This window comes from Schistocerca gregaria, chromosome 5, assembly GCF_023897955.1.
Source record: "Schistocerca gregaria isolate iqSchGreg1 chromosome 5, iqSchGreg1.2, whole genome shotgun sequence".
NCBI classification, from domain to species: Eukaryota; Metazoa; Arthropoda; class Insecta; order Orthoptera; family Acrididae; genus Schistocerca; species Schistocerca gregaria.
Genome location: NC_064924.1, coordinates 95,775,284 through 95,801,442, shown reverse-complemented (window position 1 = coordinate 95,801,442; position 26,159 = coordinate 95,775,284). Strand labels below are relative to the sequence as shown.

At 46.6% G+C, this 26,159-nt stretch overlaps 1 protein-coding gene across 1 annotated transcript in view; it reads right to left on the bottom strand.

Moving 5' to 3' along the window:
* LOC126273242 (methyl farnesoate epoxidase-like) overlaps window positions 1-26,159 on the bottom strand; it is a 179,217-nt gene that overhangs the window by 74,945 nt on the left and 78,113 nt on the right. The window contains exon 3 of the mRNA XM_049976787.1: window positions 7,577-7,813. Coding sequence (XP_049832744.1) covers window positions 7,577-7,813 — 237 coding nt within the window. The remainder of the gene's footprint in view (window positions 1-7,576; window positions 7,814-26,159) is intronic.

Here is a 26,159-nt window from a genome sequence, read left to right as displayed (position 1 = left end):
GCGTAGCGATCCAGAGGATTGGAAAAGGGCACAGGTCATCCCCGTTTTCAAGAAGGGACATCGAACAGATGTGCAGAACTATAGACCTATATCTTTAACGTCGGTCAGTTGTAGAATTTTGCAACACGTATTATGTTCGAGTATAATGACTTTTCTGAAGACTAGAAATCTACTCTGTAGGAATCAGCACGGGTTTCGAAAAAGACGATCGAGTTAAACCCAGCTCACACTATTCTTCCACGAGACTCAGAGAGCCATAGACACGGGTTCCCAGGTAGATACTGTGTTTCTTGACTTCCGCAAGGCGTTTGATACAGTCCCCCCCAGTCGTATAATGAACAAAGTAAGCAAATATGGACTATCAGATCAGACCAATTGTGTGACTGGATTGAAGAGTTCCTAGATAACAGAACGCAGTAGGCCATTCTCAATGGAGAGAAGTCCTCCGAAGTAAGAATGATTTCAGGTATGCCGCAGGGGTGTGATTGCTATTCACAATATACACTCCTGGAAATGGAAAAAAGAACACATTGACACCGGTGTGCCAGACCCACCATACTTGCTCCGGACACTGCGAGAGGGCTGTACAAGCAATGATCACACGCACGGCACAGCGGACACACCAGGAACCGCGATGTTGGCCGTCGAATGGCGCTAGCTACGCAGCATTTGTGCACCGTCGTCGTCAGTGTCAGCCAGTTTGCCGTGGCATACGGACCTCCATCGCAGTCTTTAACACTGGTAGCATGCCGCGACAGCGTGGACGTCAACCGTATGTGCAGTTGACGGACTTTGTGCGAGGGCGTATAGTGGGCATGCGGGAGGCCGGGTGGACGCACCGCCGAATTGCTCAACACGTGGGGCGTGAGGTCTCCACAGTACATCGATGTTGTCGCCAGTGGTCGGCGGAAGGTGCACGTGCCCGTCGACCTGGGACCGGACAGCAGCGACGCACGGATGCACGCCAAGACCGTAGGATCCTACGCAGTGCCGTAGGGGACCGCACCGCCACTTCCCAGCAAATTAGGGACACTGTTGCTCCTGGGGTATCGGCGAGGACCATTCGCAACCGTCTCCATCATGCTCGGCTACGGTCCCGCACACCGTTAGGCCGTCTTCCGCTCACGCCCCAACATCGTGCAGCCCGCCTCCAGTGGTGCCGCGACAGGCGTGAATGGAGGGACGAATGGAGATGTGTCGTCTTCAGCGATGAGAGTCGCTTCTGCCTTGGTGCCAATGATGGTCGTATGCGTGTTTGGCACCGTGCAGGTGAGCGCCACAATCAGGACTGCATACGACCGAGGCACACAGGGCCATCACCCGGCATCATGGTGTGGGGAGCGATCTCCTACACTGGCCGTACACCTCTGGTGATCGTCGAGGGGACACTGAATAGTGCACGGTACATCCAAACCGTCATCGAACCCATCGTTCTACCATTCCTAGACCGGCAAGGGAACTTGCTGTTCCAACAGGACAATGCACGTCCGCATGTATCCTGTGCCACCCAACGTGCTCTAGAAGGTGTAAGTCAACTACCCTGGCCAGCAAGATCTCCAGATCTGTCCCCCATTGAGCATGTTTGGGACTGGATGAAGCGTCGTCTCACGCGGTCTGCACGTCCAGCACGAACGCTGGTCCAACTGAGGCGTCAGGTGGAAATGGCATGGCAAGCCGTTCCACAGGACTACATCCAGCATCTCTACGACCGTCTCCATGGGAGAATAGCAGCCTGCATTGCTGCGAAAGGTGGATGTACACTGTACTAGAGCCGACATTGTGCATGCTCTGTTGCCTGTGTCTATGTGCCTGTGGTTCTGTCAGTGTGATCATGTGATGTATCTGACCCCAGGAATGTGTCAATAAAGTTTCCCCTTCCTGGGACAATGAATTCACGGTGTTCTTATTTCAATTTCCAGGAGTGTATATAAATGACCTTTTGGATAACATCGGAAGTTCACTGAGACTTTTTGCGGATGATGCTGTAGTATATCGGGAGGTTGTAAAAATGGAAAAACGTACTGAAATGCAGGAGGATCTGCGACGAATTGACGCATGGTGCAGGGAATGGCAACTGAATCTCAATGTATACAAGTGTAATGTGCTGCGAATACACAGAAAGAGATCCTTTATCATTTAGTACAATACAGCAGGTCAGCAACTGGAGGCAGTTAATTCCATAAATTATCTGGGAGTTGGCATTAAGAGTGATTTAAAATGGAATGACCATATAAAATTAATCGCCGGTAAAGCAGATGCCAGACTGCGATTCATTGAAGAATCCTAAGGAAATTCAGTCCGAAAACAAATGAAGTAGGTTACAGTATTCTTGTTCGCCAACTGCTTGAATACTGCTCAGCGGTGTGGGATCCATACCAGATAGGGTTGATGGAAGGGATAGAGATGATGCAAAGGAGAGCAGCGCACATCGTTATAGGGTCATTTAGTAATCGCGAAAGCGTTACGGAGATGACAGATAAACTTCAGTGGAAGACTCTGCAAGAGAGACGCTCAGTAGTAGATCGGTACGGGCTTTTGTTGAAGTTTCGAGAACATACCTTCACCGAGGAGTCAAGCAGTATATTGCTCCCTCCTATGTATATCACGCGAGGAGACCATGAGGATGAAATCAGAGACATTAGAGCCCACACAGAGGCATACCGACAATCTTTCTTTCCACGAACAATGCGAGACTGGAATAGAAGGGAGAACCGATAGAGGTACTCAAGGTACCCTCCGCCACACACCGTCAGGTGGCTTGCGGAGTATGGGTATAGATGTGGATGTAGACACGAGTCTTACCTTGAGCCAGGAGATAAGCTTGTTTCCAGAATGACAAGTATCCACACTGAGAGTGCGGATATTAGATCCACCTTGTAGTCGATTCCTGCACACACCAGGCAGGCCATATGGGCAGCTGCCTACCCAGGAGGACGTGTACGAATGGCTCTCACTACAACAGAGATATGTTCCTTATATTGCCTGGGCTGTTTATCACGGAGTTCCATGTTACCTCTACAGCGTCTGGGGGCACCAACTTCGACGACAGGCATGCACCTGTTGCAGCAGAGAGCGATATCGGCAGGGTACTATATTGCTACGCCAGGTCACGTATCCTCGCAACGCTACGCCAATATCCATTCACTCTCATCTATTTAGGCCACTGTCAGATCATGTGAAGTCTGTTGCGCTCTACGTCGGCAATACCAGCAGTTCCGTCTGGCTGTATCAGCAGCTCAGCTCCAGAGTTAGCAGTACCAGCAGTTTCGGCTCACATGGGGACCTTATGGTCTCGGAAAATGCATTTCGGGACGAGACTTTGCTGATTAGTAGTGTACCTCAAAGATGTCCACAAACAAAATTTGTGAAGCGCACTGCCCAGAAGATTCCGAGAAACAGGGGTCCAAACTTTTATGCGCAACTCATATACCGGGCAATTTATCCGTCACAGCAGCACAGGGCCCACGCGAGCTATCGAGGTTCGACTGTACCTTCGAGTAACTTTTTACTGTTTGATAAATTATGTCAACATTTAAATAAAGTTAATAATCTGAAACATTACTAATTAATCATAATATTGTTTCATTTATGAAGTGACTGTTGTAGCTAATTAACGCTTCACGCCCGCAGTTCGTCATGGTCTTCTCCAGCTGCCCTTCAGCTGTCACACGCCGGCAGCACCGGCCCAGTAACGTCCCAGGTCTTCAAGCCGTCGCCTACCACGACTCTTGAGATTCGTCGTGTCGGCACACCACAGGCAACGTCACAGCAGAGACACTTGTACCTAGTCGTGTAGATACTCATCCACGGACATTATAATTGATTGGTTCAAATGGCTCTGAGCACTATGGGACTTAACATCTACGGTCATCAGTCCCCTAGAACTTAGAACTACTTTAACCTAACTGACCTAAGGACATCACACAACACCCAGTAATCACGAGGCAGAGAAACATTATAATTGAGTTCTAGTTTTGTTACTGAATGTATTCTTTTGAAAATAAACTACTGGCCATTAGAATTGCTACATCAAGAAGAAATGCAGATGATAAAAGGGTATTCATTGCAAAAATATATTATACTAGAACTGGCATGTGATTACATTATCACGCAATTTGGGTGCATAGATCCTGAGAAATCAGTATCCAGAACAACCACCTCTGGCCCTAAAAACGGCCTTGATACGCCTGGGCATTGAGTCAGACAGCGCTTGGATGGCGTGTACAGGTACAGCTGCCCATGCAGCTTCAACACGATACCACAGTTCATCAAGAATAGTGACTGGCGTATTGTGACGAGCCAGTTGCTCGGCCACCACTGACCAGACGTTTTCAGTTGGTGAGAGATCTGGAGAATGTGCTGGCCACGGCAGCAGTCGAACATTTTCTGTACCAGAAAGGCCCGTACAGGACCTGCAACATGCGGTAGTGCATTATGCTACTGAAATGTAGGGTTTCGCAGGGACCGAATGAAGGGTAGAGCCACGGGCCGTAACACATCTGAAATGTAACGTCCACTGTTCAAAGTGCCGTCAATGCGAACAAGAGGTGACTGAGACGTGTAACCAATGGCACCCAATAGCATCACGCCTGTTGATACGCCAGTATGGCGATGACGAATATACGCTTCCAAGGTGCGTTCACCACGATGTCGCCGAACACGGATGCGACCATCATGATGCTGTAAACAGAACCTGGATTCATCCGAAAAAATGACGTTTTGCCATTCGTGTACCCAGGTTCGTCGTTGAGTACACCATCGTAGGTGCTCCTGTCTGTGAGGCAGCGTCAAGGGTAACCGCAGCCATGGTATCCGAGATGATAGTCCATGCTGCTGCAAGCGTCATCGAACTGTTCGTGCAGATGGTTGTTGTCTTGCAAACGTCCCCATTTGTTCACTCAGGGATCGAGACGTGGCCGCACAATCCGTTACAGCCATGCGGATAAGATGCCTGTCATCTCGACTGCCAGTGATGCGAGGCCGTTGGGATCCAGCACGGCGTTCCGTATTACCCTCGTGAACCCTCCGATTCCATGTTCTGCTAACAGTCATTGGATCTCGACCAACGCGAGCAACAATGTCGCGATACCATCAACCGCAATCGCGATAGGCTACAATCCGACCTCTATCAAAGTCGGAAACGTGATGGTACGCGTTCCTCCTCCATACACGAGGCATCACAACGTTTCACCAGCAACGCCGGTCAACTGTTGTTTGTGTATGAGAAATCGGTTGGAAACTTTCCTCATGTCAGCACAATGTAGGTGTCGCCACCGGTGCCAACCTTGAGTGAATGCTTGGAAAAGCTAATTATTTGCATATCATTGCATCTCCTTCCTGTCGGTTAAATTTCGCATCTGTAGCAAGTCATCTTCGTGGCGTAGCAATTTTAATGGCCAGAAGTGTATCTTGATCACTCGTCAGTTTGAGGATACTTCGGCGATGACACGTAGACACCATGACAGTCAATGCGGCGAACGTCGCGACAGCAGAGTGTGGTGCACTGATAGTGGTGCATCCAGCAACAACACAACTCGACACAGGAGCGGCACCACACCACCTTCTCAGGTGAGTCCTGGCTCCTGATACAGCATCACAATCAACATTACCACTTTGCATTCATCTTTGTCATTTGCCCACAGCATCTGGCCACTCCGTTCTCACAGTCTGTAATTCTTAATGAACCTATTTTCTTCCGTGGATGTCGAGTTAATATTTCACTCGATGTCGCTACTGGAGCAGCTGGCAGTGGGTGGTTTACACTCGCAATTGTCCGCTGTGAGAACGCATCGCTGCCTGCATTAGAATCTTTTGCCGACCGAGATGTCATCGCCTACAAGACCTGGCATTGTGGAATCGATCCGAAGACGCAAATTACACCTACTTTTGTTTATAGTAATATGCCTTTTACTCTGTATACTCGTTCATGTAGCAAAGTTTCTAATGATGAGAAAATACTTGTAACAGCTGTTACATTTTTGAGATGTTAAATCTGGTGGCCGTGCCCTGCTTTCGAGATCTCCTGACGTTACCTTTCAACAAAATAACACAATACCGGATGCCGTCCTGATCTACGAGTACCTTGATACACGGGGTGTCCAACTGTTGCCCTGACCAGCATGTTCCCCAGATCTCTCACCCACTGAATGTATTTGGTAGTGGCTTGCTGAAAGAGCTCACCTTCACTACCTGTGATGAACTCTCTAATATACTTGTAGCAGTATTGGATGATGTACACGTATCTGTCATCCATGCTCAGTTCGACTCATTGCCCAGCTAGAAAGCCGTTGTTCCGACAGAGCTGGCAGCTTTATGTACTGAACATCCTGTATACATCCAAGTCACATACAAATGTAATCGTAGAATACTGTATACGCACTACGAGGGCTGTCCACAAAGTACATTATGTTTTGGAATTAAAAATAAAGTATTGGAATTTTTTTTATTATATACAAATGAAAGCCACGCTTAAATACTACTTTTCTATACAGTTGCCATTTAAATTAAGGCACTTATCGTAGCGATGGGCGAGCTTCGAAATTCCTTCGTCGTAAAATTCGGCCGCCTGCTCCTTCAACCACGTGGTAACCTCTTCTTGAAGCTGTGCGTAGTCATCAAAACGCTGCATAGCCAACCACTTCTTCATTGCTGGGAATAAGTGGAAATCGCTCGGTGACAGGTCGGGACTGTACGGCGGATGAGGAAACAACTCCCACTTAAAAGATTCGAGAACTTCACGAGTGGCATTTGCCGTGTGGGCCCGGGCGTTGTCGTGAATCAGCAAGGTCTTTGAGCCCAACTTTCCCCTGCGCTTGTTTTGTGTTGCTCTTCTGAGGTTGTGCAGAGTTTGGCAATACCTTTGAGAGTTTATTGTACTGCCTCTTTCCAGGAAATCCACAAAAATCACACCTTTTCTGTCCCGAAAGAGGTAACCACGTGGGTGAAGGCGCAGGCGGACGAATTTCACGACGAAGGAATTTCCAAGCTCGTCCATCGCTACGATAAGTGCCTTAATTTAAATGGCAACTACGTAGAAAAGTAGTATTTAAGTGTGGCTTTCATCTGTATATAATAAAAAATTCCAAAAATTTATTTATTTTTAATTCCAAAACGTAATGTACTTTGTCGATAGCCCTCGTATAAATAAACTTTCATTATTTGCTCTCCTTCCTGGTGACCAATGTAGACGTTCACCTGCATAACTAAGTGGTGAGCATGCCTGATTGCTACAAGGAGGACGTGCATTCACTTCGTGGTAGTGCAAGGATATTTATTTGGTGAGAGGACTGCAACTGGGCTCACATAGCCATGTGATGCAAACTGGGGAGTTTCTTGAATGAGAAGTAGCAACTGCGAGGTCTGGAAAATTGGCAATGGCTGTGAGAGCCCTGTGCCGACCCCATGCCACTTCGTGCCATATCTAAATGGGCAACTAGCAGAGATTGGCAGGGCTGCCAGTCGATATTGATTGGCCCATCAGGATCGGTATTTGGAGACAGCTCATTAATTAGGTTAGATGTAGAAACAGAAACAATAACAACACAAACATAGATCAGTGTGAGAAGATGGGGCGCACCTAGTCTCTTGTTGAAGGTGCGCTCGCGGAAGAACTTGTTGTCGGGCCGCCCCTGCAGGTCTTCGTTCTTGAGGGCCTCGAAGACCGCATCAGGCCTGCAGACAGCGACGCCCGGCCGGGTGCCCAGCACGAGCCCCACAACGGGGCCGTACGTTTCGCGCCACTCCTCCATCTTCAGGTCCGGCCTTGCTTGAGGTACAGACAGTGCGCTGCCCACCACTGGGAAGCAAGGAGGCCCTGTGAACACGCAGTGTCCCTTGTCATTCCCACAATTCGTCTCACTGGCAAGAAATATAGATGTAAGGATGAGTTTGGTAACCGTAAACAGCAGGTAATTAGACGCAATGGGGTAATTTCCCAGAATGATTGCCTATCGAAGTTGCGGTGCCCAAACGACACATATCGAACGTGCCGTCGTAAGTAGATCATGCGACTCTGGTGGCGGTCGTTGTGATCAGGTATTTGTGATCGTCATTTTTATCTGTTTCCCGTCGTTGCCTTAGTTGCTCTAAATTATATACCTCCGCAAATTATTTGTGAAGTGCTAGGGAATCCCAGACGATGTATGTGGTTAGTGAGTGGGATGTCTAGTGCTCTTGACGTTTCTTCGGCGGATTCTCCCACACGGAAAAGTCTAATTCCATGTTTATCCAGCGTAGAAAACTGTTCGACATTTTGTCGCAAATATGGAGTATTACTGGGGAGGAGAGAGGGGATCGTATACACTGTGGCGGTGCGAAGTGTGTAAAACTTAGTAAGAACAGTTTCGATGCTGAAATACCGTTTAAAATTTCATTGTGGACAGTGCGGAAAACGAACGAGTATCAGGAAGAATACATGGTTCAACTCTTCCAAATTATCCATCCAGACCACCGTAATGGACTTTCACATGATTCCAACACCGACGACGAGTAAGGTAAGTCGTCTCCTTTGCAATTACAAGTATTTTTGTAACGCACTTATTTTGTCGCTGCTGTAGCGACCACCATATACATACTCATAACGCCCGCCACCAGAGTCGCATGATCGATTTACGATCGCACGTTCGATATGTATCGTTTCGACCCCCCGGCACTTCGATAGGCAATCATTCTTGGAAATTACCCGCAATGGAACTATATTCTCCTGGAGATACACAGGGTGTTACAAAAAGGTACGGCCAAACTTTTATGGAACATTCCTTACACACAAATAAAGAAAAGATGTTATGTGGACATGTGTCCGGAAACGCTTAATTTCCATGTTAGAGCTCATTCTAGTTTCGTCAGTATGTACTGTACTTCCTCGATTCACCGCCAGTTGGCCCAATTGAAGGAAGGTAATGTTGACTTCGGTGCTTGTGTTGACATGCGACTCACTGCTCTACAGTACTAGCATCAAGCACATCAACAGGTTAGTGTTCATCACGAACGTGGTTTTGCAGTCAGTGCAATTTTTACAAATGCGGAGTTGGCAGATGCCCATTTGATGTATCGATTAGCACGGGGCAATAGCCGTGGCGCGGTACGTTTGCATCGAGACAGATTTCCAGAACAAAGGTGTCCCGACAGCAAGACGTTCGAAGCGATTGATCGGCGTCTTAGGGAGCACGGAACATTCCAGCCTATGACTCGCAACTGGGGAAGACCTAGAACGACGACGCCTGCAATGGACGAGGTAATTCTTCGTGCAGTTGGCTCTGAGAACTATGGGACTTAACATCTGTGGTCATCAGTCCCCTAGAACTTAGAACAACTTAAACCTAACTAACCTAAGGACAACACACAACACCCAGCCATCACGAGGCAGAGAAAATCCCTGACCCCGCCGGGAATCGAACCCGGGAACCCGGGCGTGGGAAGCGAGAACGCTACCGCATCTTCGTGCAGTTGACGATAACCCTAATGTCTGCGTCAGAGAAGTTACTGCTGTACAAGGTAACGTTGACCACGTCACTGTATGGAGAGTGCTACGGGAGAACCAGTTGTTTCTGTATCATGTACAGCAAAAAATGGGTCAAATGGCTCTGAGCACTATGGGACTTAACATCTTAGGTCATCAGTCCCTTAGAACTTAGAACTACTTAAACCTAACTAACCTAAGGACATCACACACATCCATGCCCGAGGAAGGATTCGAACCTGCGACCGTAGCAGTCGCGCGGCTCCGGACTGAGCGCCTAGAACCGCGAGACCACCGCGGCCGGCTCATGTACAGCGTGTGTAGGCACTATCAGCAGCTAATTGGCCTCCACGGGAGAATGGTTCATCCAACAATGTGCCAATCCTCATTCCAGTGCAAATGTTCTCTTTACGGATGAGGCTTCATTCGAACGTGAACAAATTGTAAATTTTCACAATCAACATGTGTGGGCTGACGAGAATCCGCACGCAATTGTGCAATCACGCCATTAGCACAGATTTTCTGTGAAAGTTTGGGCAGGCATTGTTGGTGATGTCTTGATTGGGCCCCATGTTCTTCCACCTACTCTCAATGGAGCACGTTATCATGATTTCATGCGGGATACTCTATATGTGCTGCTAGAACATGTGCCTTTACAAGTACGACACAACGTGTGGTTTGTGCACGATGGAGCTCCTGCACATTTCAGTCGAAGTGTTCGTGCGCTTCTCAACAACAGATTCGGTGACCGATGGATTGGTAGAGGCGGACTAATTCCATGGCCTCCACGCTCTCCTGACCTCAACCCTCTTGACTTTTATTTATGGGGACATTTGAAAGCTCTTGTCTACGCAACCCCGGTACCAAATGTAGAGACTCTTCGTGCTCCTATTGTGGACGGCTGTGATACAATACGCCATTCTCCAGGGCTGCATCAGCGCATCAGGGATTCCATGCGACGGAGGGTGGCTGCATGTATCCTCGCTAACGGAAGACATTTTGAACATTTCCTGTAACAAAGTCACGCTGGTACGTTCTGTTGCTGGGTGTTTCCATTCCATGATTAATCTGATTTGAAGAGAAGTAATAAAATGAGCTCTAACATGGAAAATAAGCGTTTCCGGACACATATCCACATAACATATTTTCTCTCTTTGTGTTTGAGGAATGTTTCCTGAAAGTTTGGCCGTACCTTTTTGTAACACCCTGTATGAACCTCAACTTTGTCTTCAATAAGGATAGAAGCTGAAGCAATGAATTAAAATAGTGCTTCTCCTGGGACTTGAACTCGGGTGTACCGCTTACTCGGCGGATGTGAATTGAAGTGTGTGAGGGAGGGCGTTGCACTCATGTAGGCTATGCAAGTACCGTACCACAGCGCTACAGTGTTGTAGAGATTAGCACATCTGGCCAGTAATCAGGAGACCCGGTTTCAAGTCTCAGCCGTGGCAAAAATTTTAATTAATTGCTTAAGCTTATATCCTTGCCGAAGGTAATCGGATGCATTCGACATGAGGTAAATATGACGACTTCTGACTGCTGCTGCCCCTCACTGATCCCTGTTAAGTCTGGGCAGAGAAATGGGTGGTGATGAGCCAAGTAAAACAGGCCAGTTTCTCGTTACTTTGAGCAGACAGAAAATAAGAAAGTAAATTTACAGTTATTACTGGATATTTTTTGAAAACCTGTATTTCTTTCCATCATTGCATCGATATACTTTCTAAATGCAACAGTTTAGCATCCATAATCTGATCGCGTTAGCATGTAATGGTAGTGTAAGGTAATGGTGCTCTGAGACAATCTGTGCACCTTCGTCAAAATGAAACCATTAGACGCTGAAATAGTGAAATAAGTACGGAATGAAAAGAAACAACAAACTCGATTGTGGACCAAGAATTGGAAAGTTGTACGAGGGCGAATTTACTGGGCAGGTAGAAGAGAAGAAATAGGAACCAAAAAGTAAGGGGGAACGCCAGTGTCGTCAGAGCTAGTGGATGTTGCCGTCATTTGTGATGATTACAGTGGCGATACTACGATAATGTTACGTTTGTTGCTCTACCTATTCGTAGTAAAGAAATTAATCTGTTACGTCACATACACGTAGGTGACAAAAGTCATGGGGTACCGCCTAATATCGAGTCGAACCTTTTTTTACCAGGTGTAGTGCAGCAACTCGACGTGACGTGGGCTCAACAAATCGCCGGGAGTCCATGCAGAAATATTGAGCCACACTGCCTCTAGAGCAGTCCATAATTATGAAAGTTTTGCCGGTGGGTGCAGGATTTTGTACACGAACTGACATCTGATTATGTCCCATAAATGATTGATGGGACAATGTCGGCCGACCTGCGTGGCCAAATCATTCGCTCGAATTGTCCAGAATATTCTTCAAACTAGTCGCGGACAGCTGCGGTCGAGTGACATGGCGCACTGTTATCCATGAAAACTCCATCGTTGTTTCGGAACATGAAGTCCATTAATGGCTGCAAATGGTCCCCAAATAGGCGATGGATCAGTGGACTTAGTCCATTCCATGTAAACACAGTCTCCACCATTATGGAGCCACCACCAGCTAGCACGGTGCTTTGTTCCCAACTTGGGCCCATGGCTTCATGGGGTCTGCGCCACACTCGACCCATACTGTCAGCTCTTACCAACTTAGATTTTTGGACACCATGGTTGTGTAGATGAAGCAGCGATTAGTACGATTAATCAATTATTCAAAAACAGTCTTAATCGCATTTATTATTATTATTATTATTATACCGCCAACCGGTTTAAACCCGACGTAGGGGTCATCTTCTGGGCGTTTACACCATTAGTGGACTGCTGGTGGGGTCACTCCTGTCTACATAACGGCATGAAACTATGTAGACAGGAGTGACACCACCAGCAGTCGACCAATGGTGTAAACGCCCAGAAGATGACCCCTACGTCGGGTTGAAACCGGTTGGCGGTATAATAATAATAATAATAATAATAATAATAATAATAAATGCGATTAAGACTGTTTTTGAATAATTGACTTACCAACTTAAATCGGGGTTCATCACCGTTTTCCAGTCGTCTTGAGTCCAACCGATATGGTCACCAGCCCAGCAGAGGTGTCGCAGGGGATGTCGTGCTGCTGGCAAAGGAACTCGCGCTGGTCGTTTGATGCCACAGCCCATTACCGCCAAATTTAGCCGCGCTATCCTAATGGGTACGTCCATCGCACGTCCCACATTGGTGTCTGTGGTTATTTCGTTTATTGTTGCTTGTCTGTTAGCACTGACAACTCTTCGCAGACACTGCTCCTCCCTGCCGGTAAGCGAAGGCCGTCGGCCATTGCCTGAAATTTGATATTCTCGGTACACTCTTGACACTTTGGATCTGAGAATATTACATTCTCTAACGATTTCTGAAACTGAATGTCCCACCGGCCTAGCTCCAACTACAATTCTGCGTTCAAAATCTGTTAATTCCCGTCGTGCTGCCATGATTATGTCAGACGCCCTTTCACATGAATCACTTGAGTACACATGACAGCTAAGTCAATGCACTGTCTCTTTATATCTTGTGTACGTGATACTCCGCCATCTCTATGTATTTCTATCCCTGTCGCATGTCTTTTGTCACCTCAGTGCAGTACTTTTTTTTCTAGAGAAAAAGTTGGAGGGTACTCCGACATTGGATATAATGTAGCGAAAATTACTGATAACTGAAGCATGGGGTCTGCATTTAGCCATGACGTCATCAACTTGTCGAACTAAAAATAAAATGGTATCTGACTCTTCATTGACTTTACAGCTCAAATGAAGCAGGCAATACCGAGAAACACCCCAACATACAAGAGAATGTCGTATCGAATACTTCAGTTTACATCACCTCAAATGAAGCATGCGCTTCCCACAACCACTGAACAATAAAATAAAATGGTATCGTATACTTCAATTGACCTATATACACCTCAAATGAAACAGGTGAGTCCAATCAGCCCTCCAAAATACAAAACAATACAAGGAAATATTACCGAACACATATTTTAACCTATAAAACACAATACAACAAAAATCATCCACACCTGTCATCAACGACAATAGAAACTACACTACAAAAATCTTTTGTAACCTTGTTTGGCTCCAGAAATGGCATAGTTCATGGGTTGTATCCCGTGCTTCAACTAACCCAATTTTTAAAACAGCTGAAAATTTAGTTAACTATAAAACTACAGTGTAAGTTACATTAATAGCATTACAACAGTTTCTAAACTGACTTCAGTTCAAGGCTGCTGTAGTCTTCACGCCTTCTTACTTTACTCTTGCTATCAGTAGTAAGATGTCTGCCTTCCATGAACCAAGAGCGTACATAGTCAATGGACTGGAACTTTATGAACATCAGATTGCCAACTGTGGAAAGATGAAATGAAGCTCTTGTTGGCGAGACGATCAGATTCATTTGGGAAATCCCATGTTCATATTCACTCGTTGATATAGAAACACATTTCAGTGCATTCTGAAGAGGAAGGAGGGATGCTGGAATTTTCTTCTCCATCAAATACTCCCGAAATCCTGTACATATTTTTCTCTCTGGAAGAGCAAAATGACAACACAAAGTTTTGATATTCGTTTCACCATATATAATTCCAGGATTCTCAGGCCAATTTGACGATTCCCAAACTTTCGCACATTCAGATATGTCAATATGGTATCGTAAAAAATTACTTTATCGACAAAAAAGTTAAGGTGTACGCATCCCCCAGCGTTCCCCCAGAATAACAGCATTGCTTCAGTGTATGAGGAGACATAGGTGAATACAAAGAACTGTGGTACAGATGTGTACGGCACTCTATTTGGAATGATTCTGCATGTGCTGGAGGAGGCACACTCCAAGGCTAAATTCGTGATCACTAGTCATCCAAGAAGTAAACATTCTAAAAATTACCACTAATATCGCTTACATTCAGTCTTTGTTAGACCATGCACTTTCCGCTTTATTTTTAAGCATGTTCACTGTAACAATATCATTACATATATTATTAAATTAATATTACTACTCCTAACGTTCTTCTAAACGTAGATGTTTATTTTAATACATGGCACAACACTGACATAGAATTATGATCGCATTCATTTTATTCATTTTATGTAGATTCACTTACACATCCTGTACATCATTTTGATGTTGTAGGATGCGAACCCATTGCGTATAAGGCGGCAGGAAGCTCCATTATTATATCTTTAGTATCTGAAGAAGGTATGACAACGTCGCTACTTTCTTCCGATGGGACCAAATGGCATCAGTGCCATACTAGGAGGCATCACAGGCTAGGTTAAACGTTTACGAGGTGCATTCAAGTTCTAAGGCCTCCGATTTTTTTTCTCCGGACTGGAAAGAGGTAGAAACAACCGCATTGTTTTAAAATGAGGCCGCGTTCATTGTCAATACGTTCCAGAGATGGCAGCACCGTACGGCAGATGGAATTTTGCCGCCAGCGGCGAGAATGAGAACTGTTTTAAATACTTAAAATGGCGACGTTTTCCTTACTTGAACAGCGTGCAATCATTCGTTTTCTGAATTTGCGTGGTGTGAAACCAATTGAAATTCATCGACAGTTGAAGGATACATGTGGTGATGGAGTTATGGATGTATCGAAAGGGCGTTCGTGGGTGCTACAGTTTAATGAAGGCAGAACATCGTGTGACAACAAACCGAAACAACCTCGGGCTTGCACAAGCCGGTCTGACGACATGATCGAGAAAGTGGAGAGAATTGTTTTGGGGGATCGCCGAATTACTGTTGAACAGATCGGCTCCAGAGTTGGTATTTCTGTGGTTTCTATGCACACAATCCTGCATGACGACCTGAAAATGCGGAAAGTGTCATCCAGGTGGGTGCCACGAATGCTGACGGACGACCACATGGCTACCAGTGTGGCGTGTTGCCAAGCAATGTTGACGCGCAACGACAGTATGAATGGGACTTTCTTTTCGTCGGTTGTGACAATGGATGAGACGTGGATGCCATTTTTCAATCCAGAAACAAAGCGCCAGTCAGCTCAATGGAAGCACACAGATTCACCGCCACCAAAAAAATTTCGGGTAACCGCCAGTGCTGAAAAAATGATGGGTGTCCATGTTCTGGGACAGCGAGGGCGTAATCCTTACCCATTGCGTTCCAAAGGGCACTACGGTAACAGGTGCATCCTACGAAAATGTTTTGAAGAACAAATTCCTTACTGCACTGCAACAAAAACGTCCGGGAAGGGATGCGTGTGTGCTCTTTCACCAAGACAACGCATCCGCACATCGAGCTAACGTTACGCAACAGTTTCTTCGTGATAACAACTTTGAAGTGATTCCTCATGCTCCCTACTCACCTGACCTGGCTCCTAGTGACCTTTGGCTTTGTCCAACAACGAAAGACTCGCTCCGTGGCCGCACATTAAGCAGCCGTGCTGCTATTGCCTCAGCGATTTTCCAGTGGTCAAAACAGACTCCTAAAGAAGCCTTCGCCGCTGCCATGGAATCATGGCATCAGCATTGTGAAAAATGTGTACGTCTGCAGGGCGATTACGTCGAGAAGTAACGCCAGTTTCATCGTGGAACACGTGGTCCCAGCGGGCAATAGCGGCGTCCCCGATCGTATATTTAAAGCGTCTGCTTCTCACTCAGCCAGTCAGTCTAATCTTGCGTACGTGTCTGGACATATCGGCTTAGACAGCATATTTACTTTCTTGTTCTGTGTACAAGTGGACGTGATTGTCTAGTTAGGTTTTCTTGTGGCTCTGTTGTTTCGATCTTCTTGTTGTGCGTGAGGCCCTTCGTTGGTCTTGTCAGTCCTCTCCCGTTTGTGTTGTTGTTCGCGGGCCGCTCCGTGGGTCCCGCCGCGCTTTCCGTCACGTCAACCCCGAGACCGTTCCGGTCGCAGTTACAACAAGCTTCACCAACAACTACACCTGCCACAGAATGGAACAGGAATCCACGACACACTGAGCATTGACTGCCTGTTTAGAACGGCCACGAAGGTGCACAGCGGCATCGGACTTCTGAATCACAACCGAAGAGGTGGCGCACTGGCTCTACGAAATAGGAGAAACGACACCCTGATCTTGCCAACGTTGCAACTCGGCATTTACCTTGTTGCGCAGGACGAAGGAAATGTGGGCACGACGGCTCATAATAAACATGTGCCTCGAAATTTTCTGGCCAGTGCATGGTATTTCCGAACAGTGGGCTGTAGGACCGCAGTAAGGAGCCCAAATGGTGAAAAGGAACGAATTGAAACACTAAATGCGCTTCTTCAATACCGTGAAAACCGGAAACAGGAAAAGCTCTGAGCCAGAAGATACTTTGCAACAACGGCGAATGGACCAGTAACACTGTAAGTTGCCATTTAACATTGATCTAAGATGCAGACAAGGAGAATCGCCCTTGCAAGAACGTGAATTATTTACTGTAAGACACAATCTGATAGAGTGGCTATTGCAACTCTGAGAACCCCAAGATCCTGTACGAATCCAAATTAATGAGGCGGACAGGTGCTCCCGTGTCCACTTGAAATTCGACCGGCCGCACACCCACAATCAACATTAGCAAAATACTCTGGGGCGACACTTACAGCCGTTAGAGGCAGTCCGACAGTCCAGGGAGAACACCGGAACGTCCAGAGACTCACTTGCGGCTCGTCACCTGTCACAGGCAGTTGCCAAATGTCCCATCTGGCAGCATACTCTACACGTGGACTCGGCGAACATGTAACAAATGACAGTCGCGACAGGACCAGTTGCTCATCGAACAAGTGGAAGGAATACGATGCTGAGAACCCAAAAATCGCCGAGGGCGGAAATTACGACACTGCAAGCGACGCGAACCAGCAGAGCACGGCATGGGTGGAGGTGGGCAGCGCCGAGACGCTGTTGCAATGGAATCGTCAACAGTGGGAACACAAGCTGACTCGACCGGAGGCGAGGCCACCAGAAGTACCCCGTGAGCCACCAGGTCTGTTCACCATGCGCACCTAACTGTGCTACCTCCCAATTATCACAAAGGACTTCCTGAGCTGCCGCCGTAAGATCACGCTATTCTGCAATTTGGGCTACGTTGGCTAAAGAAGGGTCGGACTAAGTCAATTACTGAGTCTGAACCTCGCAATATGGATCTAACCGGACAATCACCCCCCGAATTACCGAGTCTGAGTAAGATAGCACATTTGGGACACAATCGGCGATCCAGTCCACTGCCGAGGGCGTTTGTGTTGCTGGTTAAACTCCAACTGTAGTGCTACCAGTCGGATCTGATAACCGAAATACTGTGTAAGCAGCCGACAAAGCTCGTCAAAGGGAAGCTTCCTGAACTCAGTGGAGGACTCTAATATAATATAAACACGCACTGCTGGACAATATCAAAGCGATCTTATCAACCAGAACGAATCGGCGCAGATAATCCTCCCACCTGTCTGAAGACTCAACGAAACGCAAATGGCGTCGGGGGCAGAGAAGAAAACTGCCCCGCCACCTGGTGGGCCTCCGCCGGTGAGGCAAGAGCGCGAAGCAAGTCCGCGTCTTGTGTTACCAGCGCCTGTTGTTTCTTTTTCTGCTCCTGCTGCAGCTACTGCTGTTCCTTCTTTAGGGGCAACCGTTCCTGCCACTATTGCAGAAACGCCGGGTCCATGGTAGGGGCAAAGCTAACACTATGAAAATGAGGAAAATGGAGCATAAGAAAATCCTCTGGGGCCGCTTTAGTACCTGCAGAAGGCGTGACTCTGCCGCTACTAACCACAGCCGGCACGGCTATTTCACAGGCCAACGGTGAGGGGGAACAGAACCCCGTGAGTGGAAAAAACTCGCCGTCTGAACTGAACTGTGGGAAGCCTCCCCGTGACGTGACGTCCACTGACGGGGATATGAAAGTATGATAGCACGAGTGCAGGATAATCACTAACGGCAGTCACATCGATAAAATATCTAGGAGATTGAGTAAGGGGCGATTTAAAGTGGAATGGCCAGGTAAGGCAGATGCCAGGCTGAGATTCATTGACAGAATGCTCAAGAAGAGTAATCCAGCTACAAAGAAGGTAGCTAAGAAAACACCCGTTACAGAGGATCCAAAGAAGAACAGCACGTTTCGTTACAGGTTCATTTTGTAAGTGCGAAAGCGTGACGGAAATGCTCAGCCAACTCGAGTGGCAGACGCTACAAAACGGCGTTCTGAACACGGTGTGGTTTACTGTCAGAGTTACAAATGCCAACGTTCCTAGAACACCCAGTATATTGCTTCCTGTTACGTATATCTCACAAAAGACAATGCAGGTTCGAGACATTCAAGCTCACACAGAGACTTACCATCAATCGTTCTTCACGCGAACCATTCGCGACTGGGACAGGGAATGGAGGAAGTGACAGTGGTGCACAAAGCACTCTCCACCATGCACCGTGGAGTGGTTTGCGGAGTATATGTGTAGATGCAGCTCACTGTCATCTGGTGCGGTTGGCAAGGATAAAACTATTCTCTTCGTCATATTCTGACGGAAAAAAGTCACAATACTAAAAATTAATTAATGTAGAGTAATTAAATTTCAGCAATACATTCGTCTAGGTAACATATTTTAGTGACTGACGTTGTAAGATCACAAGCTAATGGAAGTGCGAGATAAGCCACTGCAAATCCGCAATGCTGGTGCATCAGTAACTAGTGTAACAGACAGAATGTTGAATGCAAGCTTGCAAATGTGCGTGCATTATGTTGTGCAGGTTCCGGATGTCAATTTGTGGGTGAAGTTCCATTTCTGCTGCACTTGGTCGGTCAATACATGGACAGTTAATGCTGGTTGTGGATGACGATGGAGATGCCGTCCGATGATGGCCCATATGTGCTCGCTTGGAGACGGATCGAGCTGGCCAAGGCAACATGTCGACACTCCATCGAGCTTGGTGGGTTACAACAGTGGTATATGGGCCAACGTTATCTTGTTGCGAAAGAACCATTGGAATGCTGTTCATGAACGGCAGCATAACAGGCCCAATCGCCACATTGACAAACAATTTTGCAGTGACGATGCGTGGAATAACTGCGAGAATGCTCCTGCTACCATACCGGACCATAACTCCTGGTGGAGGTCCCAGCACGCAGACAGGTTGGTTGCACGCCCTCAACTGGCCACCTTCTAACCAACACACTGCCATCACCAACACCGAGGCAGAACCAGCTTTCACCAGAAAACACACCAGACCTCCACCCTGCCCTCCAATGACCTCTCGCTTGACAACACTGCAGTCGCAAACGGCCGTAATTTGGGATCAGTGCAACGCACGCTGTAGGGCATCTGGCTTGGAGCTGTCCTTTAAGTAACCGATTAATGAGAGTTCGCTGTGTCATTGTGGTTCCAACTGGAGCTCAGATTGCTGCTGCAGATGCAGTACGATGCACCAAAGCCATACGCTGAACATGATGGTCTTCTCTCTCGGTAGGGCCGCGTGGCCATCAGTAGCCTGAACTTGTTACGATAGTACATTCTCGTGACCAACGCTATCATGTACAGCGGCTACGTTGCTGAGAAGTCTTCCTGCAATATTACAGAAGGTACATCCAGCTTCTTGTAGCCTTATTACACTAAGTCATTCAAACTCAGTGAGATGCTGATAATCTACATCTACATCTACATCCATACTCCGCAAGCCACCTGACAGTGTGTGGCGGAGGGTACCTTGAGTACCTCTATCGGTTCTCCCTTCTATTCCAGTCTCGTATTGTACGTGGAAAGAAGGATTGTCGGTATGCTTCTGTGTGGGCTCTAATCTCTCTGATTTTATCCTCATGGTCTCTTCGCGAGATATACGTAGGAGGGAGCAATATACTGCTTGATTCTTCGGTGAAGGTATGTTCTCGAAACTTTAACAAAAGCCCGTACCGAGCTACTGAGCGTCTCTCCTGCAGAGTCTTCCACTGGAGTTTATCTATCATCTCCGTAACGCTTTCGCGATTACTAAATGATCCTGTAACGAAGCGCGCTGCTCTCCGTTAGATCTTCTCTATCTCTTCTATCAACCCTATCTGGTGCGGATCCCACACTGCTGAGCAGTATTCAAGCAGTGGGCGCACAAGCGTAGTGTAACCTACTTCCTTTGTTTTCGGATTGCATTTCCTTAGGATTCTTCCAATGAATCTCAGTCTGGCATCTGCTTTACCGACGATCAACTTTATATGTTCATTCCATTTTAAATCACTCCTAATGCGTACTCCCAGATAATTTATGGAATTAACTGCTTCCAGTTGCTGACCTGCTATTTTGTAGCTAAATGATAAGGGACCAATCTTTCTATGTATTCGCATCACATTACACTTGTCTACATTGAGATTCAATTGCCATTCCGTGCACCATGCGTCAATTCGCTGCAGATCCACCTGCATTTCAGTACAATTTTCCATTGTTGCAACCTCTCGATACACCACAGCATCATCTGCAAAAAGCCTCAGTGAACTTCCGATGTCATCCACCAGGTCATTTATGTATATTGTGAATAGCAACGGTCCTATGACACTCCCCTGCGGCACACCTGAAACCACTCTTACTTCGGAAGACTTCTCTCCATTGAGAATGACATGCTGCGTTCTGTTATCTAGGAACTCTTCAATCCATCACACAATTGATCTGATAGTCCGTATGCTCTTACTTTGTTCATTAAACGACTGTGGGGAACTGTGTCAAACGCCTTGCGGAAGTCAAGAAACACGGCATCTACCTGTGAACCCGTGTCTAAGGCCCTCTGAGTCTCGTGGACGAAAGCGCGAGCTGGGTTTCACACGATCGTCTTTTTCGAAACCCATGCTGATTCCTACAGAGTAGATTTCTAGTCTCCAGAAAAGACATTATACTCGAACATAATACGTGTTCCAAAATTCTACAACTGGTCGACGTTAGAGATATAGGTCTATAGTTCTGCACATCTGTTCGACGTCCCTTCTTGAAAACGGGGATGACCTGTGCCCTTTTCCAATCCTTTGGAACGCTACGCTCTTCTAGAGACCTACGGTACACCGCTGCAAGAAGGGGGGCAAGTTCCTTCGCGTACTCTGTGTAAAATCGAACTGGTATCCCATCAGGACCAGCGGCCTTTCCTCTTTTGAGCGATTTTAATTGTTTCTCTATCCCTCTGTCGTCTATTTCGATATCTACCATTTTGTCAACTGTGCGACAATCTAGAGAAGGAAGCACACTGCAGTCTTCCTCTGTGAAACAGCTTTGGAAGAAGACATTTAGTATTTCGGCCTTTAGTCTGTCATCCTCTGTTTCAGTACCATTTTGATCACAGAGTGTCTGGACATTTTGTTTTGATCCACCTACCGCTTTGACATAGGACCAAAATTTCTTAGGATTTTCTGCCAAGTCAGTACATAGAACTTTACTTTCAAATTCATTGAAAGCCTCTCGCATAGCCCTCCTCACACTACATTTCACTTCGCGTATTTTTTGTTTGTCTGCAAGGCTTTGGCTATGTTTATGTTTGCTGTGAAGTTCCCTTTGCTTCCGCAGCAGTTTTCTAACTCGGTTGTTGTACCACGGTGGCTCTTTCCCATCTCTTACGATCTTGCTTGGCTCATACTCATCTAACGCATATTGTACAATGGTTTTGAACTTTGTCCACTGAGTGTCGCCCTAGCCGCCGTCTCCTTCACGTCTGCTGTGCAGCGAGCTAACTTAATTTAAGTATTAACTGTATTTTTCTTACTTGTCACTTCTTCTTCGGTGTGTTTTTGCTTTTAGGAAGCTTTAATTGTCGAGTGCTATTAAGTGTTCCATAGATTTCGTGTTTGTTTTGAATACAGACAGAGAGAGTCCCTTTAGTCAGCCATAGTGCTAGTAGTGCTAGTGTTTGTTTTGAATACAGGTCAGAGACAGGTAGTGCTATTTTCATTGTTTTCTACAAGAAGTGGTTAGCAATCACAGTTTAGTCAATAATCAGCCGCCTTTAGTGAATTAGCAGTCTAGTTAAAAGTTGATTAACTCTCTTCAGTAAATTGATTCCTTAGGATGGATAGGATGTGTGACTGCTGTGTACGGACGCAGGAGGAGCTGGCCACTGTTCGCGAACAGCTGAGCGTGTTGATGGCCGCGGTCAGCCGTCTTCAGGCTGCTGCCTCGGAGTGTAGCGGCAGTGGGGAGTCTGGTGCGTCGCAAGGTACACCCCAGGTGTTACATGCTTCACCCACTGTCCCTGCTGTCGAGACATCTTCGCGGGTACCGGGCGCGGTTGGGCCACCCTTTCCCCAAGGGGAGTGGCGGGTTCAGCGGCGTTCGCGGCGCACGAGGCGGAGGGTCAATGTGGAGGCTGGCCGTGTGGCATCGCCCGCTCTGCCTGTGAGTGGACATGTGGCTTCTCCTTCAGCAAGGTCCGAGCAGCACACGGGGGGAGGGGTTTATTAGTTATTGGGAGCTCCAACGTTAGGCGGGTGATGGAGCCCCTTAGGGAAATAGCGGAAAGGTCGGCGAAGAAGGCCAGTGTTCACTCTGTCTGCTTGCCGGGGGGTCTCATCCGAGATGTGGAGAAGGCCCTACCGGCGGCGATAGAGAGCACTGGGTGCACCCGACTACAAATTGTTGCTCATGTCGGCACCAATGACTCCTGCTGTCTGGGTTCAGAGGTCATCCTCAGTTCGTACAGGCGGTTGGCGGAGTTGGTGAAGGCGGAAAGCCTCGCTCGCGGGGTGGAATCAGAGCTAACTATTTGTAGTATCGTTCCCAGAACCGATCGCGGTCCTCTGGTTTGGAGTGGAAGGCTTAAACCAGAGGCTCAGACGATTCTGCAGAGAGCTGGGGTGCAAATTTCTCGACCTCCGCTATCGGGTGGAGAAATGTAGGGTCCCCCTGAATAGGTCAGGCGTGCACTACACGCCGGAAGCGGCTACGAGGGTAGCGGAGTACGTGTAGAGTGCACATGGGTTTTTTTTAGGTTAGAGAATTCCCTCCCTAGGCCCGACAAGACGCCTCCTGAGACGCGGCAAGGCAGGAGTAGGCAAAATGCAACAGGGAATAACAATATTAATGTGCTAATAGTAAACTGCAGGAGCTTCTATAGAAAGGTCCCAGAACTGCTCTCATTAATAAACGGTCACAACGCCCATATAGTACTAGGGACAGAAAGTTGGCTGAAACCACATGTAAACAGTAATGAAATCCTAAACTCGGATTGGAATGTATACCGCAGAGACAGGCTGGACAGTGAAGGGGGAGGCGTGTTTATAGCGATAAGAAGTGCAATAGTATCGAAGGAAATTGACGGAGATTCGAATTGTGAAATGATTTGGGTGAAGGTCACGGTTAAAGCAGGCTCAGACATGGTAATTGGATGTCTCTATAGGCCCCCGGACTCAGCAGCTGTTGTGGCTCAGCACCTGAAGAATAATTTGGAAAATATTTCGAGTAGATTTCCCCACCATGTTATAGTTCTGGGTGGAGATTTTAATTTGCCGGATATAGACTGGGAGACTCAAACGTTCATAACGGGTGGCAGGGACAAAGAATCCAGTGAAATATTTTTAAGTGCTTTATCTGAAAACTACCATGAGCAGTTAAACAGAGAACCGAGTCGTGGCGATAACATATTAGACCTTCTGGTGACAAACAGACCCGAACTATTTGAATCAGTTAATGCAGAACAGGGAATCAGCGATCATAAAGCGGTTACTGCATCGATTATTTCAGCCGTAAATAGAAATATTAAAAAAGGTAGGAAGATTTTTCTGTTTAGCAAAAGTGACGAAAAGCAGATTACAGAATACCTGACGACTCAACACAAAAGTTTTGTCTCAAGCACAGATAGTGTTGAGGATCAGTGGACAAAGTTCAAACCCATCGTCTTCGTCGGCATAAGGCATTAGTGACTAACATCATCACACCCCGCCCAATCTCAAAGCTAACTAACGCTCACAACCGTAACGGCGTGCAGTAACAGCAAAACTGATCTGCATCCTCAGGGTAGCGGTAGTAGCTCTACTCTTATGCGACTAACGCGAAATTTCGATAGACATCATCACACACACACACACACACACACACACACACACACACACACACATATATATATATATATATATATATATATATATATATATATATATATATGACGTTGGTTTTTTGTTGCTAGGTGGGATCTCTTCCGAGATATGAAGGGCAACGTTTTTTTTATGGAATGCTATAGTTTGGTACTTATTTTCTAATAGCGGATATCGAGACGAATCCAATGATGTGTAACAGTAAGGTCTTTCAAGGTCAACGAAGCTCAGAAAGGTGGCATGAACGTTCACTTACAGAAGGTGTTCGAAGTGATGACCATTGGTATCAATGCAGTGCTGCAATCTTCTTACCATGGATTGAGTGGTATTCCTTATCACTTCGACACTTATCGAAGCACATGCTCTGACAATTTTCTCTCGCATATGTTCAGGTGTAGTTGGAACGTCTTTATAAACAATGTCTTTTACGAATTCCCACAAGAAAAAATCCATAGGCATCAAGTATGGCAAATGAGATGGCTACCACACATCTCGTCCGCGTCCAACCCAACGATTTGGGAATTGTCTCTGCAACTCATTTGTAGCCATCAGCAAAAATGTGCCGGACACCCATTGTGTTGATACCACATTCTGTTCCTTGTTCCTAAAGGTATTTCCTCCAATAACATACTTAATGTCTGTCCTCCAGAATCCCATAGCATACATTCACCGATCACTGTTTTTGGTGTGCAACTTTCCGCAGCCAAAATGGATTTTCAGTTGCCCAATAGTTCATGTTATGCAAATTAACATTTTCATGCTTGGTGAATGTAGCCTAGTCAGTAAATCAAATCAAATTAATAAACGTCTCATCCCTCTGGATCTGAAATGAGCCCATCGTCAGATTTTAATGCGACGTGTACAATTCGTACCAGATAGTTCTTGGTGGAGACTGATATGGTAAGGATGATATTTAAGGTGATGCAGAACACGAACAACACTACTCTGGCTCATGCCAGGTTCCCTTGTAATTTGACACGAACTAACACAAGGATCTTGAACCACAGAGGCAAGTAAGAATTTCCGTTTCCTTGTTAGTACCTCTCATTTGACAGATACGTTTCCAATGCGTTAAAGATCCTGTTGCTCTCAATTTATCATACACATATTTAAATGCACGACGTGCAGGGTTAAGTACGTTGAAGATATCTTTCACCATATAAGTCTCTAGCTCTCGCCGAATTTCGTTGGCATTCTGCGTAAGTGAGAAGCATATCGACTTGTTCTTCGAAGGAATACATTATTCACATTGGCTTGATTCGACGGTCTGGAACCGCACTGCTGATACACTCGCAGGCTCGAATCCTGCCTCGGGCATGGATGTGTGTGATGTCCTTACGTTAGTTAGGTTCAAGTAGTTCTAAGTCTGGAGGACTGATGACCCCAGATGTTAAGTCCCATAGTGCTTAGAGCCATTTGAACAATTTTTGACCTTCGTTGACCTTCGAAGACCTTACTGTTACACACCATTGGACTCGTCTCGATAGCTGCTATAAGAAAATAAGTACCAAACTACAGCATCCCATTAAAAAAAAAAAAAAAAAACAGAGTTGACCTTCTTATCTCTGGCGCGACCGCACCTAGCAACAATAAACGAAGGTCATATCACGGCCCCCGTTGTCCATGCAACTTATATATTGCCTGGCAAAAACTAATGTGCCGAGGAGGCGTGG